This window comes from Hakea prostrata, chromosome 8 (assembly GCF_041222555.1).
Source record: "Hakea prostrata isolate BN-2017 chromosome 8, UWA_Hpros_2, whole genome shotgun sequence".
Taxonomy (NCBI): Eukaryota; Viridiplantae; Streptophyta; class Magnoliopsida; order Proteales; family Proteaceae; genus Hakea; species Hakea prostrata.
The window spans coordinates 18,271,366-18,295,775 of NC_142607.1; the positions used below are offsets into that span (position 1 = coordinate 18,271,366).

At 37.6% G+C, this 24,410-nt stretch overlaps 1 protein-coding gene and 1 pseudogene across 1 annotated transcript; one reads left to right on the forward strand and one right to left on the reverse strand.

Annotated features, from left to right (window-relative positions):
* The first annotated feature begins 9,823 nt into the window (after positions 1 to 9,823).
* Positions 9,824 to 11,445, forward strand: LOC149007356 (glutaredoxin-C9 pseudogene; annotated as a pseudogene).
* Positions 11,446 to 12,137: 692 nt separating this feature from the next.
* LOC149007357 (phosphorelay protein) lies at positions 12,138 to 24,187 on the reverse strand. Its single transcript, XM_089166908.1, has 4 exons — positions 23,557 to 24,187; positions 18,797 to 18,906; positions 14,699 to 14,803; positions 12,138 to 13,495 (listed from the first exon to the last, which is right to left on the reverse strand). Exons 1-4 carry the CDS (start codon positions 23,996 to 23,998, stop codon positions 12,908 to 12,910), a joined length of 1,245 nt encoding a protein of 414 aa, XP_089023034.1. The 5' UTR covers positions 23,999 to 24,187; the 3' UTR covers positions 12,138 to 12,907.
* Positions 24,188 to 24,410: the final 223 nt, after the last annotated feature.

Here is a 24,410-nt window from a genome sequence, read left to right on the forward strand (position 1 = left end):
CCGAGGAGGATTACTATCCGCACCAGGGCTAGCCCCACGGTTGTGAGGGAGCGGTAAAGCTGGGTTTACTTCATCCGTACCATTAAGGAGACTGTTATTAGAGTAGAGGAAACCCTAGCTTAGTGCCCCATTTCCCTGGTGTATTTTTGGAGTACTTGGACCTATAATTAATTAACTTGTTGGATTTATCTTTCAGATACTTGGACATGTAATTAACTTTATCACACTTTTTTTCCGCTGCTCTGAGAGGATGGTTATCATACCTTCTCTAACCTTTATGATTATGTTCACATTTTGATATTGTCTGTCTTCCGCACTCTAATTTATTTAATCTTACCTTATTCATGATACTTGGTATTAATTGTTTTTACCTTGATTATCATTGTTCATGATTATGTCATCGTGTATGTGGGAGGCATGGACCTACGAATCTTGATCCTTGGACTGTGGATCACATTCCCGGGTATTCCAAATGGGGTACCGGCTGGGTGGATGTGACAGATTTAGACCAAATGGTGATGTGAGAGAGCGGTGACTTAAACCCCAGCCATGGATTTGTCCCAAGGGATGCAGGACCCAATTCCCCGGCTTGAGTGATTGAGACCTACCCAAAAAAGTATGGTGCTATGACTTAAAGCATGTCTACCATAGAGACTAGCATATGTAGAGTTAGAATCATATTTGCATCATGTGTTTCATATCATCTTGCATCATGTTATGACTTGTAACATATGGTTTATGTATTATGGAATAACTATCTTGCTGAGTTCTTTTGAACTCATTCCTTTTTGTGCAATTGTTTTGTTAGATTATTCTGCAGGTTTTGAAGCGACTGATGGCACGTCCTACGAGGCACCCTTTGATGAGTCATACTACCCTCAAGGTAGTAGCTACTATAAAGATCACGGTGAGGGTACCGAAGAGGATCATGCTTCGTACTAGGATTAGTCCGATACTGGTGTGGGAGCGGCCGTGCTGGGTTTCTTATATTTTATGTTTATGAGGACATAGTGTATAAGACCGAGGAAACCTTAGCCTAGGTTTTATGTTGTTATTCCGGAACTTGGATTTGTAATTTAACTTTCTTTGATATAATCCTTTAAACTTTGGACTTGTAACCTTAACTTGAATGTTAAAGGAGTATATCAAAGAAAGTTAAATTACAATCCAAGTTCCAGAATAACAACATAAAACCTAGGCTAAGGTTTCCTCGGTCTTATACAATGTGTCCTCATAAACATAAAATATAAGAAACCCAGCATGGCCGCTCCCATACCAGTATCGGACTAATCCTAGTACGAAGCATGATCCTCTTCGGTACCCTCACTGTGATCTTCATAGTAGCTACTACCTTAAGGGTAGTATGACTCATCAAAGGGTGCCTCGTAGGACGTGCCATCACTCGCTTCAAAACCTGCAGAATAATCTAACAAAACAATTGCACAAAAAGGAATGAGTTCAAAAGAACTCAGCAAGGCAGTTATTCCATAATACATAAACCATATGTTACAAGTCATAACATGATACAAGATGATATGAAACACATGATGCAAATATGATTCTAACTCTACATATGCTAGTCTCTATGGTAGACATGCTTTAAGTCATAGCACCATACTTTTTTGGGTAGGTCTCAATCACTCAAGCCGGGGAATTGGGTCCTGCATCCCTTGGGACAAATCCATGGCTGGGGTTTAAGTCACCGCTCTCTCACATCACCTAGCCCAATGCAAGTCATCTACTCAGTCATATCATGTCAGATCCAGATACGTCCATTCCTCGTCCCCGACGATCCTTTCCAGTATCCTTCATACTAGAGTCAGCATAGTCCCAGACTATGGACTCATCAACCCTATTGGTCATCCACAAATAGTAAACGGGAAGCTCTCACGTCCTCTCACGGGTTGGTTACCGGTCTTGAGCACCCGTGAGCCCAAGTCTAGCTATTTGCAACCCTGCCAATAAATAGCCCCTTTTAGGTATCCGTAGTATGATTTATGTCCTCTCACGGGTTGGTTACCGGTCTTGAGCGCCCATCAAACCACACTACTACCACATGTCGTTCGGTCTCAATACCCTTCCGATTCGGGTCTGATACGACAAGGACATCCTAACCATACATCTAGACAAGTCATATGTATGTCATCCAATAATTCAGGAAAGTGTTGATGGGCACCTTCGGAGAACATCCCATACTATTCCCTCCAATGTCCAAGGATAGAAATGTCGAAAGGACATTCCTCAATCCCAAACCATACTTAAGCAATCATATGCCCAATTCCATCACATCATACATGATTGACATTTCATCATATAAAAAGAGATACAATGTAACACGATTGATCACATATGTCATTATCAAAATAAGTAAGCATGGTAATTCAAAATGATATATAGCATGGTACTACTATTATGAAGGATATACAGCAGTCATATGATGTCTAACATATTACTAGTAAAGTAAATCTACCACATTTCAAACATAGCGGTGAGAGATTCACACAATTCATGTAATTATGACCATAACTGCCCTTACCTTAATCAAATAGAAAATTATACCAAGTGTCACTAGAATAGTCCCCCAACTTAGTGCTTGTACCCTAGACAACATATGTGCAACATTAGAGAAAGAAACAATGAAATCAGAGATCAAACGGAGCAAATCGAGCAAGGACAGAGTTGTTGTTCTCAGCTGGTTAACTAGCTGGTTGACTGACTCAGTCAACCAAGCACTCGACCAAGATGAACAATAACGGACAGCATAGTGATTTTGGTCCGAAACCGATCTTCCGGGGCTCCGATCGATCCGAAACTTGGAGGGAATGATTGTAACAGTATAAGAACACTATACAACAAGTATTAACATGATCTAATGGTCGAATTAGGAATACCCAATTTGAAACCCTATGTTCTATATACTAAACATCAAGAATTGAATTGGAATTTGTTGCAATGGCAAGGAATGATGGGAATCCGCTAAGGAAGTGATAAGAACTAGATTAGAATCATAACCCATACTAAATCAAACCTAGCATACATCTACACATCAATTTAGACCAATAAGACAAGTTGAAATGAAAAGAATCATAGAAATGCAATGCTAGTGATTGAAATGGAAGCATAGCATAGCAAGAATGGAAAGAAACTAATGGAGATGAAAGGAGAAACACATGACTAAGTGTTTGCAAGGTTGCAGCACTTTAATCATGGTCTCAATAGCAAGAAAGAGTAGAGGAATGAGTAGAATAGAGGATGAGAGAGAAAAATCATTCCTTGAGAAAGCAATGAAGATGGAATGCAATGATTGAGACAAATATTCTTCACCAACTTCAAGAAATGGCTTTGGGAAGGTCACTCCTTGTTCTCTGGAGTCCCAATGACTAAAATAGGGTTCTATTCACGAGGCCCCAATAAGTAGGCTTAAAATAAACAAGAAATTTGTGATTTTTGTATTTAATAATCTGCTGGTCGATTGGCTGGTCGACTGGGCCAGTCGACCAAGCCATGACAGCAACTTCAATCAACAAGTCAATCAATAAGGAAATGGAAGGCCAGACTGATCCAAATTGAGTTAGGTTTTCTCCTACAAGTCAATCAACAAGTCTAGATTAGATAAATACCTTCGAAACAAGATCAAAAGTGCATCAAGTACTTCAACTAAGCTTCCCCTCTTCTAGGTGCAGTTTCTCACTAAACATTGACAGTGTATCCAAGTAAGGGGCATCACTGTCAATATCCATAGGCTCTGAGTCATATACCAAATCTTCAACTACGAGGGCCCACAAGTCTCTTCTTCCACCACTTCGGGTCTTCGGACCTACAAACATCAAAGGATCCGGGTCGGGTCAGGGTTAGGATAGGGTTGGGTTTCACATTATATCTTAAAGCATGTTAACTATCTATAGAATTGCATAGTTATATCTTAGTAACATTCATACTATTGCATATCATCACATCATATATGCATTGTTGATTGTGTTGACATATGGATGAGAAATGTGTTATCATTATTGAGTTCGTCAGAACTCATTCCTTTCTTTGCATGTTTTACTAACTGTACAGATGGTTACATGTCCTCGGATATTGGAGAGAATTCGTATGATCAAACCCTCTCATATGAAAAAGATGTGGCACCGTCAATGGGAGATGGAGATAACTTCCATGAAGCCTCCTATGGATACTTGGAGTGCCCTTATAGACCCATTGATGGCCAAACGAGGTAGATTGCCAGACATTTTGAGGACCGTATGGAAAAGAACTGGAGAACCCCTCTGCTTGCTAATTTAGAGAAATAGTTCTTAGCCTTAGAAAAATAGACTGAAAAGAAACTCATTTAGTTTATTTTGATTGTTTCCGTTGAACTCGTTATTTCTTTGATTATTAATTCTTTCTTTGATTATTTTATTGGAGTATTTGGACTCCTGTAATCCTTTGATTAATTATTTGAACTTGCTTATGCTCTTGATTTATCTATACTTGCATTTATTATTATTGATGGGTACGATCGTGGTTCTTGTGACGAATCGCACCCACGGGTTGTCGGGCGGATAACCGAGACCAACGGGTGGGGTGTGACAATTTCAATCATGTAATTTTTGGGTGTTCTTTTGCAAAGGCAGCATGGTTTGCACGTACATTGTTATATATTCCTCTAGAAGTGGATCCTTGTATGCATCGATGGTTGTTTGAGGTGCAAAATATTACCATGGAGAGTAGAACAACGAAGTTAGCTTTCCTTACACAGTGTCTCTTCCCTTGCTAGAAATTATGGGTTTCAAGAAATGAGCTTCTATTTAAGAAGAGTCTGGACACCCAAGCAGGTGGCTATGGAGGCGGCTAGGAGGGCAGCAAAATTCCAAGAGGGTACTAATTTGAACCTCACTGTTAGCCATGATGTTTGCAATTACGTCGGGTCAATGGGAGGCTCCACCAGTAGGATCAATGAAGGTCAACGCGGATGCCTCCTTTGCAGATGGAGGTACTAGGTGTGGGTTTGGCCTAGTTGCTCATGATCACACTAGGGCAATTTTGTTAGTTGTCTCTGGTCCACAGCATTTGGATCATCATTGTAGGTGAAGCCTTCGCTCTTCGCTCTGTAGTGCTTTATGCGATACACAAGGATTGGAGAAGAGTTATTTTTGAGGTGATAATCTAGTGGTCTTGGGGAAGATTTCCCCTCCACCAACTTCTATTGGTACTATTATTTGTGATGTTTTGCATCTAGTCTCGTATTTGAGCCATTTTGAAGTTTGTAAGATTTCTTTTATTTCTAGAATATGTACTATTCTTGTAGATGTCCTAGCCAGAAAGGCCCAATTGGTTGAGGATACAACTATTTGACAACTTTCTATTCCCTGGCTCAATTATGATATACCTCAGTTATGACCTCTCAGTTCCTCCTCAAAAAATAAATTTCCCACCAAAAATAAATTGTGATTTTTTTTTTTTCTCTCGTTGTTGTTTGGGGGTAAAACTTCCATTTCATTTTCATTATTAATACAATGGATCTTTATGGAAAAATAAAATCCTTCTTCCACTGGACAGAGAGAGACCTGAAAAACGTGTTAAAACAATGACTGAAGACGAAGTGGCCAAAAGAAAATGGTATGATAGACTTACGTGGCGCTGACAATCTACACGTGTACCGTGGTAATTTAATGGTTATAGAGTGGTGGGAAATAGACGGTGCTTAACGTGCCATGTGGAGGAGACAATGGTGATGTCTCTCTCCACTAGCCGCTGATGTACATGTATGGGGGTAAGAAGACAGCAACGCATTAAACAGTGGACACGTGACGATGAGTACCCACCAGGCACCAGCTGACATCACTCCCTCAAATTTCTCTCAAAATCTGATGACGTCACCATGTTTCTTGTCCTTTCTGTCTTGGACCGTTGAAGCCCTGGAAGGGACTGACGTTCGCATTGCGCACCGTCTCGTGTCCCGTTATAATGATCTTTGGTCTTATCACCCTTTTAAAAAATAATAATAATTAATAATAATAATAATAATGATTTTTGTCTCCAAGCCTTATCATACCCCACATAAGATGCCCAATCAATGAGGGAATTGGATTACAAATCTTTGGGTAGGTCCCACTCTTATGTCATTTTGTACATGTGATGTCAACCATGTATTTTTCATGCATTTATTTCGATCTTCATCATCTGAACAGATTTTTTTGTTTCACCAAGGTCACAAATGATTCATGTCAATCTTACATTTCTGAATTTTTCTTTTAGAAATACTTTATTTTAAAGAGATTTTTTTTTTATCATAAAACGATAATGGCGTCAGCATTTGGTTTACTATATTTAAATTATCTTATCTTTCCATCCACGAAAAGAACTAACAATGAAAATAAGTTTATCAAAACCGTTAGTATCAAAACCGATTTCTTTGATACGGTTTCAGTTTAGGTACTCATCCGTATATACCACAAACCATCCTTTCTTCTTTTATCTAAACCTCCTTTCCTTTTTTCTCTTTGTTTCGGCTCCCTTCTTTCTGTTGTTTCTTTCTTTCTCGTTTTTTTATTGTTTGTCTGTTCGGCGGGTTGGGTGCCCGTTTCCCGGTTGACGTGTCCCATTTTCGCCTTCCCTCCTTCCCCTTTTCCTCCTTTTGTTGCTTTTTTTTTTTTTTTGGTGGGGTGGTGCCCTTTTGTTCTTGCGCTGGGTTTTCTTCTTCTTCCTCGGGTGGGGGGTGTGCTGCGTGCTGGAACATGTTGTTTGGCTCGCTTTGGCTTGGATTTTCCTTTGCGCTTCTCCATGTGTATAACTGAATGTCTGAGAAGCCATTTGCAGTTGTTGAGGTTTGGATAATGAAGCGGACAATATCACTTTTAAGTGATTTGGTAGTCTCTATGTCTTAGGTTTGAATTCCCTCTATTTTTTTTGTTTCTCATATTAGATAGCTGTGTATTCTTTGGCCTACGCATGGGGTCCCTGACTTCTGTGGATTATACTAAGCCTCCAGTGGAGTTACGCTAACAGGATCAGTACTTGTGTTGGTAGTTCATAGGACTAATACTTGCATGGGTCGAACTTGAAAGTCCGAGTATTGTGTATATCGGAGGGTGCAAAGATGCAACTACTGCATCCCTTTTTATTGCTTGAAGATATTATGAATTTATGAACGTCCCTTGATCATATCTAACTCTCACGAATTCTACTAAGATCCCAATAAGTTATAAAGTTCAATTTCTCCCCGTAAGGATGGAGAAGTCTTTTGAAAAAAATTTAAGTGATGCATTGCATCTCACCAAATGTTGATGAGAGATGCATTTCCCCACATCTCTTAGAGATGCATGCCACCTTCCCAAAAGATTGATTTTTATTAAAACTATTTTTAGAAAATTACTTGGATGAATCAATTTTCAGCTTGCAATCAAAAAACAAATTAATTATTGTGTTTATATTCATCATTATGAATATAATATGTAACACACTTTATAGTCTTTGAAGTTGTTTATACATAATCATAATATGAAAAGAAAGAAAGAATCTTTCCAACCCATTTGTTGAAGATATAGGTATAAAGGATGATGGTAGCACATGAGGTGTACAAACCTAAGTAAATATTTTTACACTTTGAATTTGCTTTGCAAAGATATCATTGAAAAATTGATTTTTTTTTTCACTCTCATTTGAATATTTCTTCTCTCCATGTCCTTATTCTATGTTTTGAGGAGTGAGATAGACTAATATAAATTCTTAGACTTTTAAATTTGGTTCTAAAACATTGTGTGTTGACCTAAATTATGTTTTTCTAACGGTTAAAATAGAGATTGAAATCATCAAAATTGCAAAAATGTTGTCCATTACCAACCACTAAAGAAGAATGTGCTATGCGGATATTTTTTGGATCCAACGATATTCGAAAATGCTTTTCAATTAATACTTTTCAACATTATAAGATGATTGACGCTTAGATCACTATAGACGATTCAAATCCATAGAATATCATGCATCATTGTCTGTAAATGTGACATAATAAGAGTACGCCAATTTGAAAGCTTCCTTAGCTTGCTCAAAATCCATTTTTCGAAAGGAAGAAAGCATACCACTTTTGAGGGTTCCAACTCTATGTTTTTTAATGCTTCCACTTCTTTCTTAACAAAGAAAATTTACTTACCCTAGATCTAATTTCTATGACAAAATTTTCATTTTTATTTTGATGGGTTAGATTTAACACATTTGTTCTTCTAAAAAGTAAACAAAAATAAGGATTTATTCTCTTTAAAATAATCTAGATTGTCGTGTCTTTGGCTTCAAGATGTGTTGAGCGGATTTACTAAAAAACTACTGGAGGATCAGAAAGCTTGAACCCAAGACCTTTTAAGAGAAGGGATTTATAGGTGAACTATTTTTTTTCCTCTATTTTTATAGTCTACCTAATTTCTAGAAGTTTTATAAAATATATTTCATAGTTGCCAAAATAGGAATTTTAAATTAATTTAAATAGATGGGGTTGGGGATTAATTTTATTTAATGAAATAATTAGGATGAAAGAGAACAAAATTTTGGGATAAGTGGGGAATTTAAATGGTGAATGGCGTTTGGAAGACTTAAAAAAAAAAAAAAACACAAGATGCTTAACCAGTTGGAGAAGCACGTCATGGCAGGTAAAGGCTGATGAAAGATGATGCTGTAACGATGTGACATGCTGACTCATACAATCATATCCAAATATTAGTTGGAACTTTGAACTTGGAACTTGGAAGCTGCTCTCCTTGCCGTTAAACAGAAGATTAAGGGTTCATTAAGCAAAGCAATTAAATTTTAAACATGGATTATTCAGGTTGTTTTATCACCGTCCATGATCGATGTCACTCTCCCTTATGAACATGACATCAACTATGAAAACAAGAAATAAAACAAATTCAAATTAAAATATTTGGTAATGGCGATAACATGCTAAGCTATAAGAAAGTCGATTAAGATAGTACAACCACATACAATATAGGCCCTTAAGAGTGTTCCTCCATGGCTTTCTGACCACAAAAACCAATGAGTCTTACTGGTGAATATTTTTTTTTTTTTAAAAAGTGTTTTTCATCGTGGGCCCCACTAGTTTTTGTGATCGGGAAGCGTATGGGAGTTCCCTGTCGGTGTCGCTGATCCGGACTCTAAATTAATGTCGACCTATTTAATTGGAAAAAGCTTGTAATTGTGTCCAATTGATTTGAGATCATCAATGCCTAAATGAAAGCCATAAATCCCTCCTCTTAATGCGTTCGACACCCTCATTTGATTTTACATCTTGTGCAAACTCGATTGATAATACCCCTTCTTTTTTATAAATTTCCGTCTGTGTTTTTCGACCATGCCATCAGAGTCTAATTCTACTGCCCTTAAAAGTCTTCTGCACCATTCATTTAGAAAAAAAAAAGTCTCTGATTCGATCGAACTGTATAATCGAAGACAGTGTTATACACTTTCCTCGAAGTGGGACCCATTGTCTACTGAGGGTGGTGCAGCGAATGATCTCCTACTCGATACTACACTAGAGAGGAGCCCAATCCACTTTTAACCCTAATTAAATTAGACCAATTTAAATAAAGTAAGTCTATCAATTTTTAAAATTTTTTAATAAATTTTTTTGGTGGAAAAGAAAAAGGAAGAGTCGACATCATAAGGTACGTAACCAGGGAGGAAGAGATGACGCAATTAAACATCAGCCACCGCAAACCTGACGCGTAGGTATGCCCACCTGCCGTTGACGTGAGACTCGTCCAGCTCCTCTCTCTCTCTCTCTCTCTCTCTCGCTCTAAGCCCACCCCAGCCCCACTCTGCCCTGAATTCATAATTGTATATATAACACTTGCTCTGCATCTTCATTCTTCAAAGCCCCAAAACTCTCACATTCTCCAATTCTCTGGTTAATTTCCATAGCTCTCTGTCTAGTCTCTATCTGGGTATCTCAATTAAGGAAGAAACTGTTGGCTATGCAACAAGCGATTCCCTACAGGACATGGTTGCCGGCGGCGCCATCCGGCAGCCCAATTGGGCGGATAGGTGTAGGAGGAGGAGGAGGAGGAGGATCATCCATGGTTAACGGTGGACTAGAAATTTCGCCACCAAGAGGAGGTGGAGGAAAGGATGTGAAGGGATTTGTGACGGCCAACGCTGTAATAGTGTTTGGGAGGAGAGGTTGTTGTATGGTTCATGTGGTAAAGCGCCTGTTAGTTGGATTAGGAGTGAACCCAGCTGTGTATGAAGTAGATGAGAAAGATGAGTCTTCTGTTGTCGATGAATTGACCTCCATAGCTGTTGATGCGGATGATGATGAGCAAGGGAAGCCACAGTTCCAGTTTCCTGCTGTGTTTATTGGAGGGAAGCTTTTTGGTGGGTTGGATCGTCTCATGAATGCCCATATCTCTGGAGACCTAATTCCCATCTTGAAGAAAGCAGGAGCCTTGTGGCTTTGAAATATTAGTTTTGATCTACTGAAGAATTTCTGTTTGGCTTTCAAGTTTTCTCCTTCTACCCTTTTCCTCCCCCCTTCTTGCTGGCTCTTTTCTTCCATGAATTTTTGAGAGTCAAATGCAGGAGTTTTTGTCTTTATTTTTGAGCAAAGTAAAAGCTTTTCTTGTTTTTCTATGTTCCTCACTAGAATTAGTTACAGGGAGTGGAAACGTCATGCTACTCATCCCTTTCATATGTAAGTACTGAAAATAGAGAAAAAGAAACAAAAATAACACTTCTTATGAGTCTGGGTTTTGTGAGCTCTTTGTAAATATATCTGTTAAATCAATGGGTTAGCCATTAATGAATCTGAGTTTGTGTTTGCAAGAATTGGATATGTCCTGAATATTCTCCAAGTTCCTGCAGGATACATGAAACCCATCCTTTTCTTCAATTAATTTGCTCCCTTCTCTAGATTAGTTGAAGTTTTCCTTTCACAAATGGGGGAAAAGCTAAAAAGAATCCGCACACCATTTCTTCTGTATTTTTTATTTTTGTGAATTTCTTTCTGACTTCTCAACTTCCTCCACCCTATTCGTGTTTCTTTAACAAACACAGGGTAGCTTAAAAAAACAAGGATAACTTGTCATGAAAGGGAGATCGGAGATCAAGATAGTGAGTAGTAGTAGGATTTCTTTTTTAATTTGAACCTGCAAACAATTTGCAAGTATTTTAATGGTTGAGCAACTTTGCAAATACTGACCTTACAAAACCGACACGAAAATGAACATGCAAATTGGGAATTGGAGAATTGTTTATGTTTTCGTGGTCGGTGGTTCAATTCATTGCATTACCCGGAAGAGAAGTATGATCATGGAAAGGGGAAATTCTGATTTGAGGTGGGAATTTATTCAAACACTTGACTTGTGGTTTCACACGCACACCTTCTCAGCTTCAATTATTCCAACACGGCTTGTGGTTGGGACACGCTTGACGAACCACCCTCCTCTCAGCTTGGGCTCTCAATCCTCCAAGACATTCTTCTCTTTTACTTCAGAGACCACAAATGAGTTTTTGACTGAGATTTTGGAAGTTCTGTTCTGAACCCATGTTAGTTCTTAAATATCCGATGAGGGTTGATGAGATTTTGGGTTCATTCACCTGGTGTGCTACTCTTCAAGATTAATTTCAGTTTCTGGTTGTATAAACAATTTAATTCTCTCATGGGGGTAGAGAAAATTACTTGCTGTAAAGCAATGGGCTAACCCTAGTTTGAGATGACCTGATGTTGATTTGAAAGCATGGTGATCTGTTACATTACTTTTTTTTTTTTTTTTTATTTTCTTTCGGTTCCATGGAAGGTTGATTTCACATCAGCTGATTCAGCTTCTAAAAAGACTTTTGAGAGACAAGTTCCCCCAGCTTCTTATCAGGTTTTTTCCCCCCTACCAAGCAACCCTATCATAGAAGTTTTATATGAGACACAGTGAGATTGAACTTGGCAGGCAAAGCTTTTAGGTGTAATGTTTCCACTGGAAATTGACACTTAATGACTTCTGTGCTTCAACAGTAGCACTTGACCACTTAGATTACTCTGTTTTGGTCCTTCAACTATAATAGTTACATTTCTTGTCCAAAAAGATATTCTTATTTCTTATAGAAAATCAATGGTGGTGTTTCTTTGACTAATTCAAGTATATGTAGGAGGTTTCACGCTGCAAGAATCTGGAAAATGCTAGGTACTTTCTTTTGAGTTAAGGCAACCACTTTCACTAATCTCTATCATATTATTATATGCAACTATGCAAGAAGAAGATGTCACTACAACAGGATTGATAACTCAAAGATGATGGGGGAAACAGTTTCCATATTCCATTTTGCTTACTTGTTAAATTGCATTTCCAATTCATATTGACCCTTCGGCACATGAAAGGTCCACCGTAGATATCCAACCCTAGAGTGAGATTGGTAGGTTTAACAAGATAGGCATGATCTTGCTCATTACCCTAATGGCCAACTTGTTGAGCCAATTCACATCCCTGTGCAATCATCCGAACCATTTCTTATCTGGTACATTACTTCTAGTCAATTCAGTTTTTGTGATGTTCCCAGAAACGCAATGCGTGAACTATTAAGTCAATTTATACTTGGGTCATGCACAAGTAGAACACTGGTGAGTCCCAGCCTCTCCCATGTGAAATTAGGGAAAAAGCTTGAACAGATGGGTAAGATGTTGACACCACATGAATGATACCACATTGAGCTAAACGAAAAAGAAAATGTTCTAATTTGAGTATTCACAATGGAGGCTACAGAAATAAGATTTGAAGAACTGATTGTGTATTCGCAATTGAGGGTTACAGGGCTAGAAGAGTACAACTTCTAAATCGTATCCAACCATGAATCGAAATCTGCCAAAACTCTAGAATTAGACCCAGAACCCATGGTTGTGGAAGGCAGATCAAGAGAGGCTGCCTTTTCTCCTTGTTGTTTCAGCTCGTCACCTTTGGTTTTTTGGATTAGATGCTCCCCATAGCAGGTCATCAATTGCATCATCCAGATTGACAGTTCCAGGTACATTTTTTGACACAACTCGGGGTTGTACTGGCGCGAGCCCAGTTGAGGATACAGAAGATTCCAGTCCAACAACCTGGAAGCTGTTGTTGATCTCCTTATGGAGCCCAGAGGAATCAAGGAACTTAGGTTCATTAAATGATCCAAGAAGTAAATCAAGCTCTGCTTCTGCTGCTGCTCCCTCAAACCTTGATGACGTCTTTTCTGAGCCTGTAGCATGACCTAAATTTAGCTGAGATACGGACCCTACAATGCCATTCACATCTGTTTGTTCTGATCTCCTTGAATCAATCTTCATTGGGTTTACCAACGATGTCGCTTCATGGGTTACCATTAGACTTGGATGCTCACTGCTACATGTCGCATTAGATGAATCACCCTTATAATCCACAATCATTTCCTTGTCAGCTTGTTCATGACACAATTTATCTGATATACATTCAGCTACTTTGCTTTCACATGTTTTGATGTCTTCAGATTCCTGCCGAATTCTTTCCTCAGAACCCTCAGAAGTCTGTTGATAGAAACAAAATATGGAAGAGATACTAATGAAACAGATTGTGATATCTTAAGAGATGAAAACTAAAGATATTATTGGGAAAACTTCAAGGATACAGGAAGAATACATGAAGTGCTAATCCACTATTTATTTCATAATTTATCTCCGGGTGAGCAAGCTCAGCTTAGATCTAGCCCAAGTATATGCCAAAACAAAGAGGATTTACATGTATTTTTCATTAGACAAGTACAGAAAGGATAAGACAAACCAGGCCCACATTTGGGCCGATGTTTCTTCAGCTGTAGCTTTTAGGACAGGCCAAAGTGTTGGCTCAGTGCAGCTAGTTCACTCAGAACAAGAAAACATAGGACATTTTTGTAGTTTATGTTTTCTATTTCAAAGAGAAGGCAATTGGATATCATAAAGTTTTTATTTTTAGTAACACTTGTTGTACAAGGGACCTACACAATATTCAGTGCAATAAAACTACATAAATTGTAATAGCCTACAGAATACAATTTTGGTTTTATGCCATGCCTGCAGTGAGATGCAGTTGAGAGAGTTTGAAGGCCTAGGGTTAGTGAGGAACTGACCAAAGAACATAGGTGAGAGACTTAAACAACTCCCCTTTAGGCCTAGGGTTAGTGAGGAACTGACCAAAGACCATAGGTAAGAGACTTAAACAAATCCCCTTTCTTCTCAACCCATCTTATCTTTTTATCAACTTTAGCTCAAACTTAAGGGTGTTAACCTACTGAGCTGGGCTGGAAATCAGGGTCTACGCTGTTGAGGTAATTTAGAATGGCAAACTTATATGTCAGAAAAATTTAGCATTGAATGGCACAGGTTTACTTCAGTTTTCCGTACCAGAGTAAACTAAATATGGAACCTTTCAATTACACCTATGATGAGATAACAAAAAACCAACTTCTAGAGATATTACAACTTCAACAAAAAATTGTCGTAAGTCTCCAGATCATCAAGAAATACAGTAAATTCCAAACCATTTTAAGTTACAGAATTGAACCTCATTCAAGGATAACAAACTCAGATATTCACAAGAATTCAGGGTTTTTTTTTTTTTATTATTTATTATTTATTATTTTGTCATCATATGTTAATGGATCAACAGATTTCTTTCCTGAGGGATTCAAAGGTGCACATAAATTGATACATAAACAACAGAAGGTGAGAGCATGTAATCAAAATCATTCATACCAGCTCAGACGGTAATAGATCTGCTTCAATGAAGAGCCTCTTTGAAATATCTACTTTTTCAAGTTCTCCAGCAAGAGTGTGCAGATCCATGGAGAGAAATGACGCCTACAAAAAAGAAAGAAAAAAAATTAAACAGAGAATTCTGATTACCATAATCCACAGGAACATTGGCAAGAAATTAACTTTTCTGGAATTGCCAATGAAAATTTACAGAAGTCAACTAAAGAGCCACCCAGATTTACCAAGCTGAAATTCTAGGACAAGTTAAATACTGTTCACAGGTGACAAAGACCTTCCGAAAGATTAATAGGGAGCCATCATAGATTTCCCTTGCAGTAACTTGGTCCCATCCTTCCCTTCTTTGTAATCATAGCTCTGGCTTTTTTCTGAGACAACACCCCTTTAGTACATCCTCAGATCTATTATTTCAGTTATCGTTTTTTCACACCCCCCCCCCCCACCCCACCCCAGCATTCTCACCAGATATTCTAGACGCTTACTTGCTCCCATTTTGACCCCCCCCCCAAAAAAAAAAAAAAATAAAATAAAAAAAGAAGGCACAGTATACAACAGAAATATGACAAATCCAATCATATTTAATCTATTGAATATCGATTACACAACAGTTACTGTTTGACAAAGATTGCAGTACCAAACACTTGGCCTGAGAATGGTGAGCCCCTTGCATTGGAGACCTAGAATGATTGATGAGTGGGCAAACATAGTACTCATGAGATCTCAGTTTTCCAAAAAAGTCAAGTCGAGATTAGATGCAAAACCCAGAAATACCAAAACTTGAAAGAGATCTCATCGAGTTGAGATTTCGGTTAGATTGGGATCTTGGTCCATGTCGCCCCTTTTTTACCTAATCTCACTCGAGTTGAGACAAGATTCCCAGTCTCATCTCGACACCTCTCCATCTCATCTCAACACTAGTGTTCTGTTCTTCATTTTTTGCCAAAACCTTGTCGGATTTTCATCTACAACACTTATAAGGAGTCCTTACCTCATCTAACAACAAAACAACATCAATCAAGGGTATTTGAAGGTTGTCTTCAAGCACAGGTTGTCCCCCCCCCCCCCCCCCCCAAAAAAAAAAAAAAAAAAAATGTTCTGAACAACTTAAGTTCCTTGATTTTATCCTATCACTTGGTCTTTGTTTATATAAAATTATGGGAGAGAGTAACTGAAACCTGTTTGAGAAAGTTAACCACAATTATGGAGAACCAATTTGGGCTTATGCCGGGAATATCTACAACGGAGGCTGTTTACCTAATTAGGAGACTTATGGAAAGGTATATCGAGTGTATGAAAGACCTTCATATGATATTTATTGACCTAGAAAAAGCTTATGTCAGAGTTCCTAGAGTGTTAATTTGGCAAATACTAGATAAAAGAAGTGTTGCAAGTAAATATGCAAACATAATCAAGGATATGTAATGATGCTTTAGTGACAAATGTAGCAACAGTGGGGGGACAAAGTAATGAATTCCCAATTATAGTTAGGCTACATCAAGGATCAACTTTAAGCCCAAATTTATTTGCACTTATAATGGATGAATTAACCAAAGACATTCAAGACAAGGTCCCTTGGTGTATGCTTTTTGCCAATGATATTGTGTTGATAAATGAGACTCAACTGGGGATTAATACCAAGTTAGAATCATGGAGAGCAATTTTGGAATCAATAAGCTTTAAATTAAGTAGAACGAAGACAGAACATCGAGATTGTAACTTTAGCCATGATGGGGTAGACAATGAGGTGGAGAAACTTGATGATAAGGAGATTCCTCAGAGTGATTGTTTTATGTACCTAAGTTTAACCAAAAATAAAATAGGTGATATAGAGAATTATGTTTTCCAAAGAATTAAAATAGGGTGGATGAAGTGGAGAGGTGCGTCCGGGGTCTAGTGAGATCAACGTATTCCATTAAAGCTTAAAGGAAAATTTTATAGGACTCTCATTCAACCAAATATAATGTACAATGCAAAGTGTTGGGCTATTAAAAAGAATCATATAGATAAACTCAATGTAGTAGAAATGAGGATGCTAAGATGGATGAGTGGCAAAACTAGGAAGGATAAGATAAGGAATGATCATATTAGAGTTGGTCTGGGAGTTGCTCCCATAAGTTATAAGCTTCGGGAAAGTCGTTTGAGGTGGCACGACCATGTTCAATAGAGACCTATAAATGCCCTTGTACGAAGAAGTGATATAATTTAAATTGAAGGAACTAGAAGAGCTAGGGGTAAAACATAAGATAACATTAAGAGAAGCGGTGAGAAAGGCTATGCATAGCTTAGGCCTTGTATCTAGCATGGCCTCAAATAGAAAAGATTGAAAGGCAAGAATCCATATAGCTGATCCCATTTAGTTGGGACAAGGCTTTTGTTGTTGTTGTTGTTGTTGTAGTGATTCAATAATTCATGTTTTATAAGATCACATGATCATTCCCTTCAACATTTCAATTTCAAACTTAAGGTCAAGTTAGAACTCATACATAAGCTTGTTTTCACAAATCCAAGGTCATCAATGTGTTCAGAAGGCCTAAAATAAGCTAAATACCAAGTTTCAACTCAATTTGACCCTTTAAAAACCCCTAAGATGGACCCTCAAATTCACCTCAAATTCACTCAAGTTGGCCCCAATTTCTTCGATATCTTGGCAGAGATCTTGCAAGATCTCGGTTTTCTAGCTGCCAAGATCAGCCTCGAGACCATGATTTCTTACCCTATTGGCAAACATGTGATCCCAAACACAAATTGTAATGTTCTGAGCAAAGGCTCTAAATTGAGATTATCTCAATTTCAACCATTGTCTTGGTCAAGACCTAGTACTTTCTCCAAGATAATTTGAACCATTGTTTTTGAGGTCTACAAATTGTGTTTTTGGCTTGATTCTTGTTGTGGTGGCTATCTTTCACATTTTGAATCCATGCAATAGTTTCACTTTCACATAGGGAAAACTTAAAATAATATTGTGGTTATGACCCAAGTTTGATTCTCTTGGACATTTTACCCAAGAAGGTTTGATAAGAATATAACTTCTTCAACATGAATCAGAATTAAGCATTCTTGGATTTGTTGGATGGCTTTACTTGCTAAAGTCTGATTGTTATATTGAAGCTATGTTATGTTCCTGCATAACTCAATTTGGTGTTGAGATAATACTGTTTAAAATCACACTGCATGGAAATAAATTTTAAGCACCAAAACAAATAAATATTTTACCACTCCTGGTTGTCAACAATGTTTTATCATATTAAGATTTATGAAAATTTTAAAATTTATTAAAATACATAAAATAAAAATCTCAACAGTTAAAAGCTGTTGCACCTATGACAAAAAATCTAGTTTTTGTTATTGAAGTGGGGGTTCACTTTTCACACTTTCAGAAATTCCATTTTTCAATAGTTTCACTGGATTCAAATAGAGAGATTATATGTTATTAAATGAATAACTTATGAAACGTTTTTTTTAAATAATATTTGGCATAAATAAGTGACTTTCTTGGTTTTGGGCCAAGTCTACTCAAATTTGGATGGAGATAAATGAATTTATATGGATGTTTAAGTTAAAACGAGTGAAACAATTACCAAAACATGGTCAACAGTAGTCAAAATCTTAGATATTTTTAAACTCCCCTTCAATCAATCTTGGTCAGCTTTGAAACGAGGATCTAGTTCCATGTTTCAGGCATGACTTCACTATTTGAGATCTAGTTGTATGTTAAACTTCATTGCCATCTAGTTTGGGTGAGTTGTTAGCCTCATCCTAGGCTGCAGCAACAATTATATTATTTTTAATCCATTAATAGAAGAATCATAATTCAATTCCTGACCGCCCCCCCCCCCAAAAAAAAAAAAAAAAAAAAAAAGAAAGAAAAAGAAAAGAGAGAAAAGCATGCATACAAGTTGGATTTCTTAGGTCAAACTCCCCTAAAAAAATATATCTTGCAGCATTAACGTAATAAATTTCACTCAGCTAAACTTATCACCAGATGCATACGCATAAGGAATTTATTATTGTCAATTTTACTTTCTCAAAGATAATTTGGTCTCATTTTCCACTAAAAGGACACACAATGTGCAGACTTACCTCACCACTTGTAGTTACTTTTTCATCAACAACAAAATCATCATCTCCAATCCAAGACAGAATTCTGTTTCCCCTGGCATAAAGCATAGAGCTCACTCCCTGATTTAAATCTAACAAAACTTCAAGTCAATTTTGTGCAATCAAACTAAACAAAGAAACTTTTCAAAGTCCATGATGTTAATTTAAAATTCAATATGTTTGATTTGAAGTGTCAAAGCAAGAAATATTTAACTCGCAAACAACCATACAATCAAAGTGATGAAAATGACCAAAAGTATCAATAATCATATAAGAACTAAGATCGTAATAGAGGAAGTAAATAACCCATGGTATTATACAACATTTTTGTTCATAGGCTTGAACCGACACCAAGGTCTTGCTAAATTTATTTATGAAATTCTGAGCCAACACGCTTACAAAAACTCAAAACTTATCTTTTGATAGATCCATAGTTGTCCCGGCAAAGAGGCGATGCGAGGCGGTTTAGGCTAGTTGAGGCGATGAGTCGACAAGGCGCTTTTGAGGCGGTTGAGGCATTTAAAGTGAAATTTTTAGTGTATATCTCATTCACTCTAATTTATTATAAATCTATCATATCTTATATAATATAAAAAATATAAAATAAAAAAAATAAAAAAAAAAAAAAAAAAACTAAATATTACCCTACCTCAAGTCATCCAACATGCCACAAACCACACATAGTAGGTCCTAAATAAAAAGTCGCGGGAAGAAAGGAAGAGAAGAAGTTGCTTGTCGCTGGCCATTGCTTGCCGGAGTGTCTTTGTGGGAATGGAAGAGAAGAAGAGAGAAAGAGATTAGGGATTAGAGTGAGATGAGAGTGAGAGTGTGAGACTTGAGTCAAAAACTTAATTCTCTTCGATTTTTTTATTTTTTTTAAACATTTGATCACATGTAGCATTATTATAAATATGCATATAGGTTCAAACAATAGATACTTTACAATCATAATCCAATAAGTAATTCAATATATGCCTTCGATTTGGCATCTTTCATGTGATTTAAAAATGAAAAAAAGGCGAACGCCTTGAGGTATAAGGCGTTTGAGGCAACGCCTCATACCCCAAGGCCCTTATACCCCAAGGCGGTTGCCTTATTGCCTAAAAATAAGGCGACGCCAATTTGAGGCGCTCTGAAGGCGCCCGGACACCTAAGTGACACCTTAACAACTATGGATAGATCTAGAAGTAGGCACATGGATTTTTAACCAAAAAAAGGGAGAAGGCACATGGATATGCTGTGAATCAACAGCATAAGCTGATATAGACCAAGATCAAAGAGCTACACATCTAAGAGAACATTTATTAGAACTCAACTCACGTCAATGAAGATCTTGGACCTTGATATTTGAATTTACAAAGGAACATGAAGGGGGCTATTTTAAGAAACACATATATAGGGGGTGCTATCATTAAAATTAATCTAAAAAAAAAGAAAAAGGAGAAGTTTGCTGAAAGGAATAATCTGCATCCATTATAAATTGATCATTCATCAGTTATACATCTGAATGTTCCGGAGAGATTTTGGGGAATGATGTTAATATGTCATGTCATTGATTAATCGTATGCCTATTACTGTTCTTGCAGATTAGTCTACAATTTCTTCATTGCTTTCTTTACTTCAAAATTTATTATTACACCTTTTTGGTTCATGATTTAAGCCATAATGGTGAAAAATTGCCTCCTGTGCCATCAACAAGTGCTCATTGGTTATTCTTGTATTCAAAAGGGACACATGTGCTGTAATCCTATTTGTCCAAACCAGTCTGTTTGTGCTAATGTGACATTCTTTTACAGATTGGTAGTTTTCTTATAAGGGTTTTGTCTTAAAAAGAGGTTAAGTTGACCCTACCTTGTCTCTCCTACACCATTCCTCTTGATATAGTTTTCGTTGTATCTTTCACTAAGCCAGTTCAAGTGTACCAAAATCACTTAGGCACCAGATAATACTTGCAGCCCTCCCCACTGTCTGATTGCTAGCTCCAAGTGCTTACTCCATCGGATACTGATTTGCTTGTGGCTCTTTAAAAAGCTGCTTCTTCTTGTAATCAAAAATCAGTTGTTTCTTATCATATTGTATCTACATCACAGCTTCCTTCTTGACTTCTTACAACTGTTTTGTCCTTGTCAATGGTTTGTTTTGCAAAACCTATCAAGAGGCTTTTTCTGAACCAAGGTGACGGATGGCCATGGTTATTAAGATGAATTCACTCCACACTCATGAGACCTAGAAATGGGTTGACTTGCTTCCAGTGAGATGTCTATGAAGTGTCATTAGGTGTAGAACGCACTGGAACTCGAAAACTTGCCTTTTCCGTCAGCAATAGGACCACCAATGCAACATTCAAAAAGAGGAAAGAACCGGTCTCTTTCTAAATACACTTAGGTCTGGCTGTATGCTAATAAGTTTAATCCTGATGACAGTGCTAAGTGTCTCAAAGCATGGGTGAATCCAGAGGTTACACCAAAACAGATGGCGTTAATTACTTTGAGACTTTTTTGCCTGTTACTAATCTCCATTTTCAGTATAGATATTAGATAATATGATAATGTATCAAAAACCGACTATGCACAGGTATCTCCTATTGATACCACACCCAAGAAATTAAGTGACCTTCTGTGTAGATGATTTGGGAAGAAAACGCTATCTGTATATGGTATTCATTACACATTGACACCCTCAAGTATATGTTTCTATTTCCATGACTTCAGGACATATTGTGTAGCTAAACCAGAGTTGCTATCTTCTCCAGGACTGACTTAAGCAATAAACAGCGGTTATCATCAGACCTGCATTCATCCAAAAGTGATCAGTGGAAGACAGATTTCAAGACCAAAAGATGGATTGGAAAGTCATGCTTTTTCCCAAGCCTTTATGAGAATTGGGAATAAAATGTTCATACCCATCACCGACAAATTCTTTTGTAGTCAAATTTGACAACATTCTCATCCACAAGTCCAGTAATGAGAATGTTACATGATGAAGAGCTCTACATTAATCCAAAAAGTGCTCATTTATTAAGCTAAGTTATTGATCTCTAATGGGTTTATTGCGCTGTCACAAGGAGCTGAAATTGATCCTAAGTAAATAAATAGCAAGGCAGATTGCCTGGTAACATAAACTTTGACAGAAGTTTAAAGTCTCCATGATCTAGCCTTGTTCTATTGCCAGTTTGTCAGAAATTTCATCACTACCATGACACCCATGAGAGCAAAAGGCAAAGTAAAGAATAATTCTAATAGCCACTGGCTAGCTACTAAAGTTTCACTATGAGGAAGGCAAAGGATAAAATTTACTATACCTTTATGTGTGAAACAGGAAGCACAAAGCATGCATATGAAACATTTACAGTGGAATACCTTGGGTTACTGTTGTTGCTGCAAATTTTAGGACTTTTCAAGATTTAAGCAAATATTTGGAGTTTTGGGCTTGAATCATGCTATTTTACACGTCAAGAAGTCCATTCAAATTCTCAAATGCGGATGGGGGGTATGGGCCTCCAAATATTTGCTTAAATCTTGAAAAGTCCTAAAATCTGCAAAACCAAAGACCCTATCGTGCAATTATTTTGAGGCTCGGTTAACCTTTCTAAACTTCATTCAACTGCTGAATTGGCTTTTTACCAGCTAATCAATCACATAGAAGCTATCTATTCCCAGTTTGCTGCTACCTGAAGGAACTGTATCTCCATAGTCCTGTTTGCTGATACTTGATTGCTACAATTTATAAACCTTTGCCAAGTCTTACAGCTAGCAACCTTAGTTTTAATGACTGTTTGGACCTAATCATCACACCACTAAGTCTCCCTAGGGGGAGGATGTTTTCCTTTCCTTTCCTTCAGGACATCTTTAGCAACTTTCATTATACAAGTAGTCATCTCCTCCCACATCATGTCACTGCCTCACTCTAAAGTTCCCACTTTCCTTGTTTGCCTATTTTTTTTGCAAAGAAATTCTAGGGAACCCCTTTAATTCCCAACACCTTGTCCTATGGCAAATCTTTGTAGTTGCTTCTTATTATTTTATTAGTTGGTTTAATATCCCAGCTGTTAATGAAGATTTGCATTACATATATGCCCCCCTGACAAAAATAACCTACCATTGATTAGGTATCAATATTCATTGCTTATTTTGTACAGTTCCTAAAAACTAATGTGTGAAGGCATCACAAAGCATGTCTAGCATCTCTTCAATAAATATTAGTGACATCTCTTAAGACCAACATTCCAAACACTGGTTGAAACCAATACTTGACATGAAACACGAAACAAAGAACCATCTTATGAAGACTGAAATTTTCTGCAATTACTTTGATGGCATTGAAAAGGAAGAAACTCCAGGCCTTCAAAGATAAGGAAATAGCTGTCCATGGCTAGAGTTGAAAACTACACCGGATCATAATTATATCATGGGCTTGAGTAGACCCCTCATGTTGTGACCCCAAAGCTGCCAGCCTACCTTACCAAAGACTTTTTAGACCCGGGTACCTAAGTTAGTTTCTTTGAATTGCATCATTCTCTAAAAACCCTAAAAACTAAACTAGAGTGTTAGATGGTGGCATACGTTAGAAGACCAAGGTCTACATTACAGGTTTAAATCTTTTTTAAACAAAATGGGTGTTCTTTTATTTTTTATCTGGGGGTGAGAAGAAAAGAGGAACGCAATCCAAAAAATCAAAAGCATTCAACTTTTCATGGATAGAAGGCGCAGATACACAAACAACATCAAGAGTTCAAGGCATACCTGGGAAAGAATCATTGAAAAACGCAGAGCCGTCCAAGTTTGGATTAGATTGTGGTTGTAACTGTGGGTGAGCCTCGGCCAATGATTGTGATTGTAACTGCGACTGAGCCTCGGAAATTAAGTAAGCATAGTCAGCCCCTTTACTCTTTCGGGGAACAGCATCACTAACTTGGCTCGTAGTACCATGCGACAGATCTTCAAGCCCTGAATCGAACTCTTCTTCATAGCGATCCCAGTTCGAGGGCAGTGAAGAAGAAGAAGAACCACGAAAATGGGGAGTTTTCTCCTTGGTTTGCTTCCCAGACGGCTTTTTCTCGTTCACTGCTGAAGCAGGGGCAGAGACCGAAGCGGCTCTTGATGCTTGATTCGGATGAGGTCTTTTAGTTTTACTGTGATGTTGAGAGTGAGCTCTCTTTGACTTCGCCAAAGCTTTAGTATCCATTAGGAAAACTCACAAGCTTCCCAGAATGAAAAAATCAAAAATCAGGGTTGTCCGAAGAAAAATCCCCCATCTCTGTTGCAGGGATCGGCAGACAATATTTATATTTAGTGAAGGAAAAGATGGAAGAAACGAGACCTGAAGCAGATAGACGAAGTTAGCATCAGATTTGAACTCGGCTTTGATGCCCAAATTTATTTCCATTACAACTCGAAAAATAGGTTCAAAAGACAACCGGTGACTCGGAAAAAAATGGTCCCGTATTCGTACCCGAACGGCTGGGACCGATTCGGATTTCTAAGGAGCCGTTTGGTTCCGCAATTCCCTGGAATTGGCTTCCAGGGAATCATGATTCCACCCAAAAAAATACGTTTGGTTGCAAAATGATTCAGAAACATGATTCTGAAGTCGATTC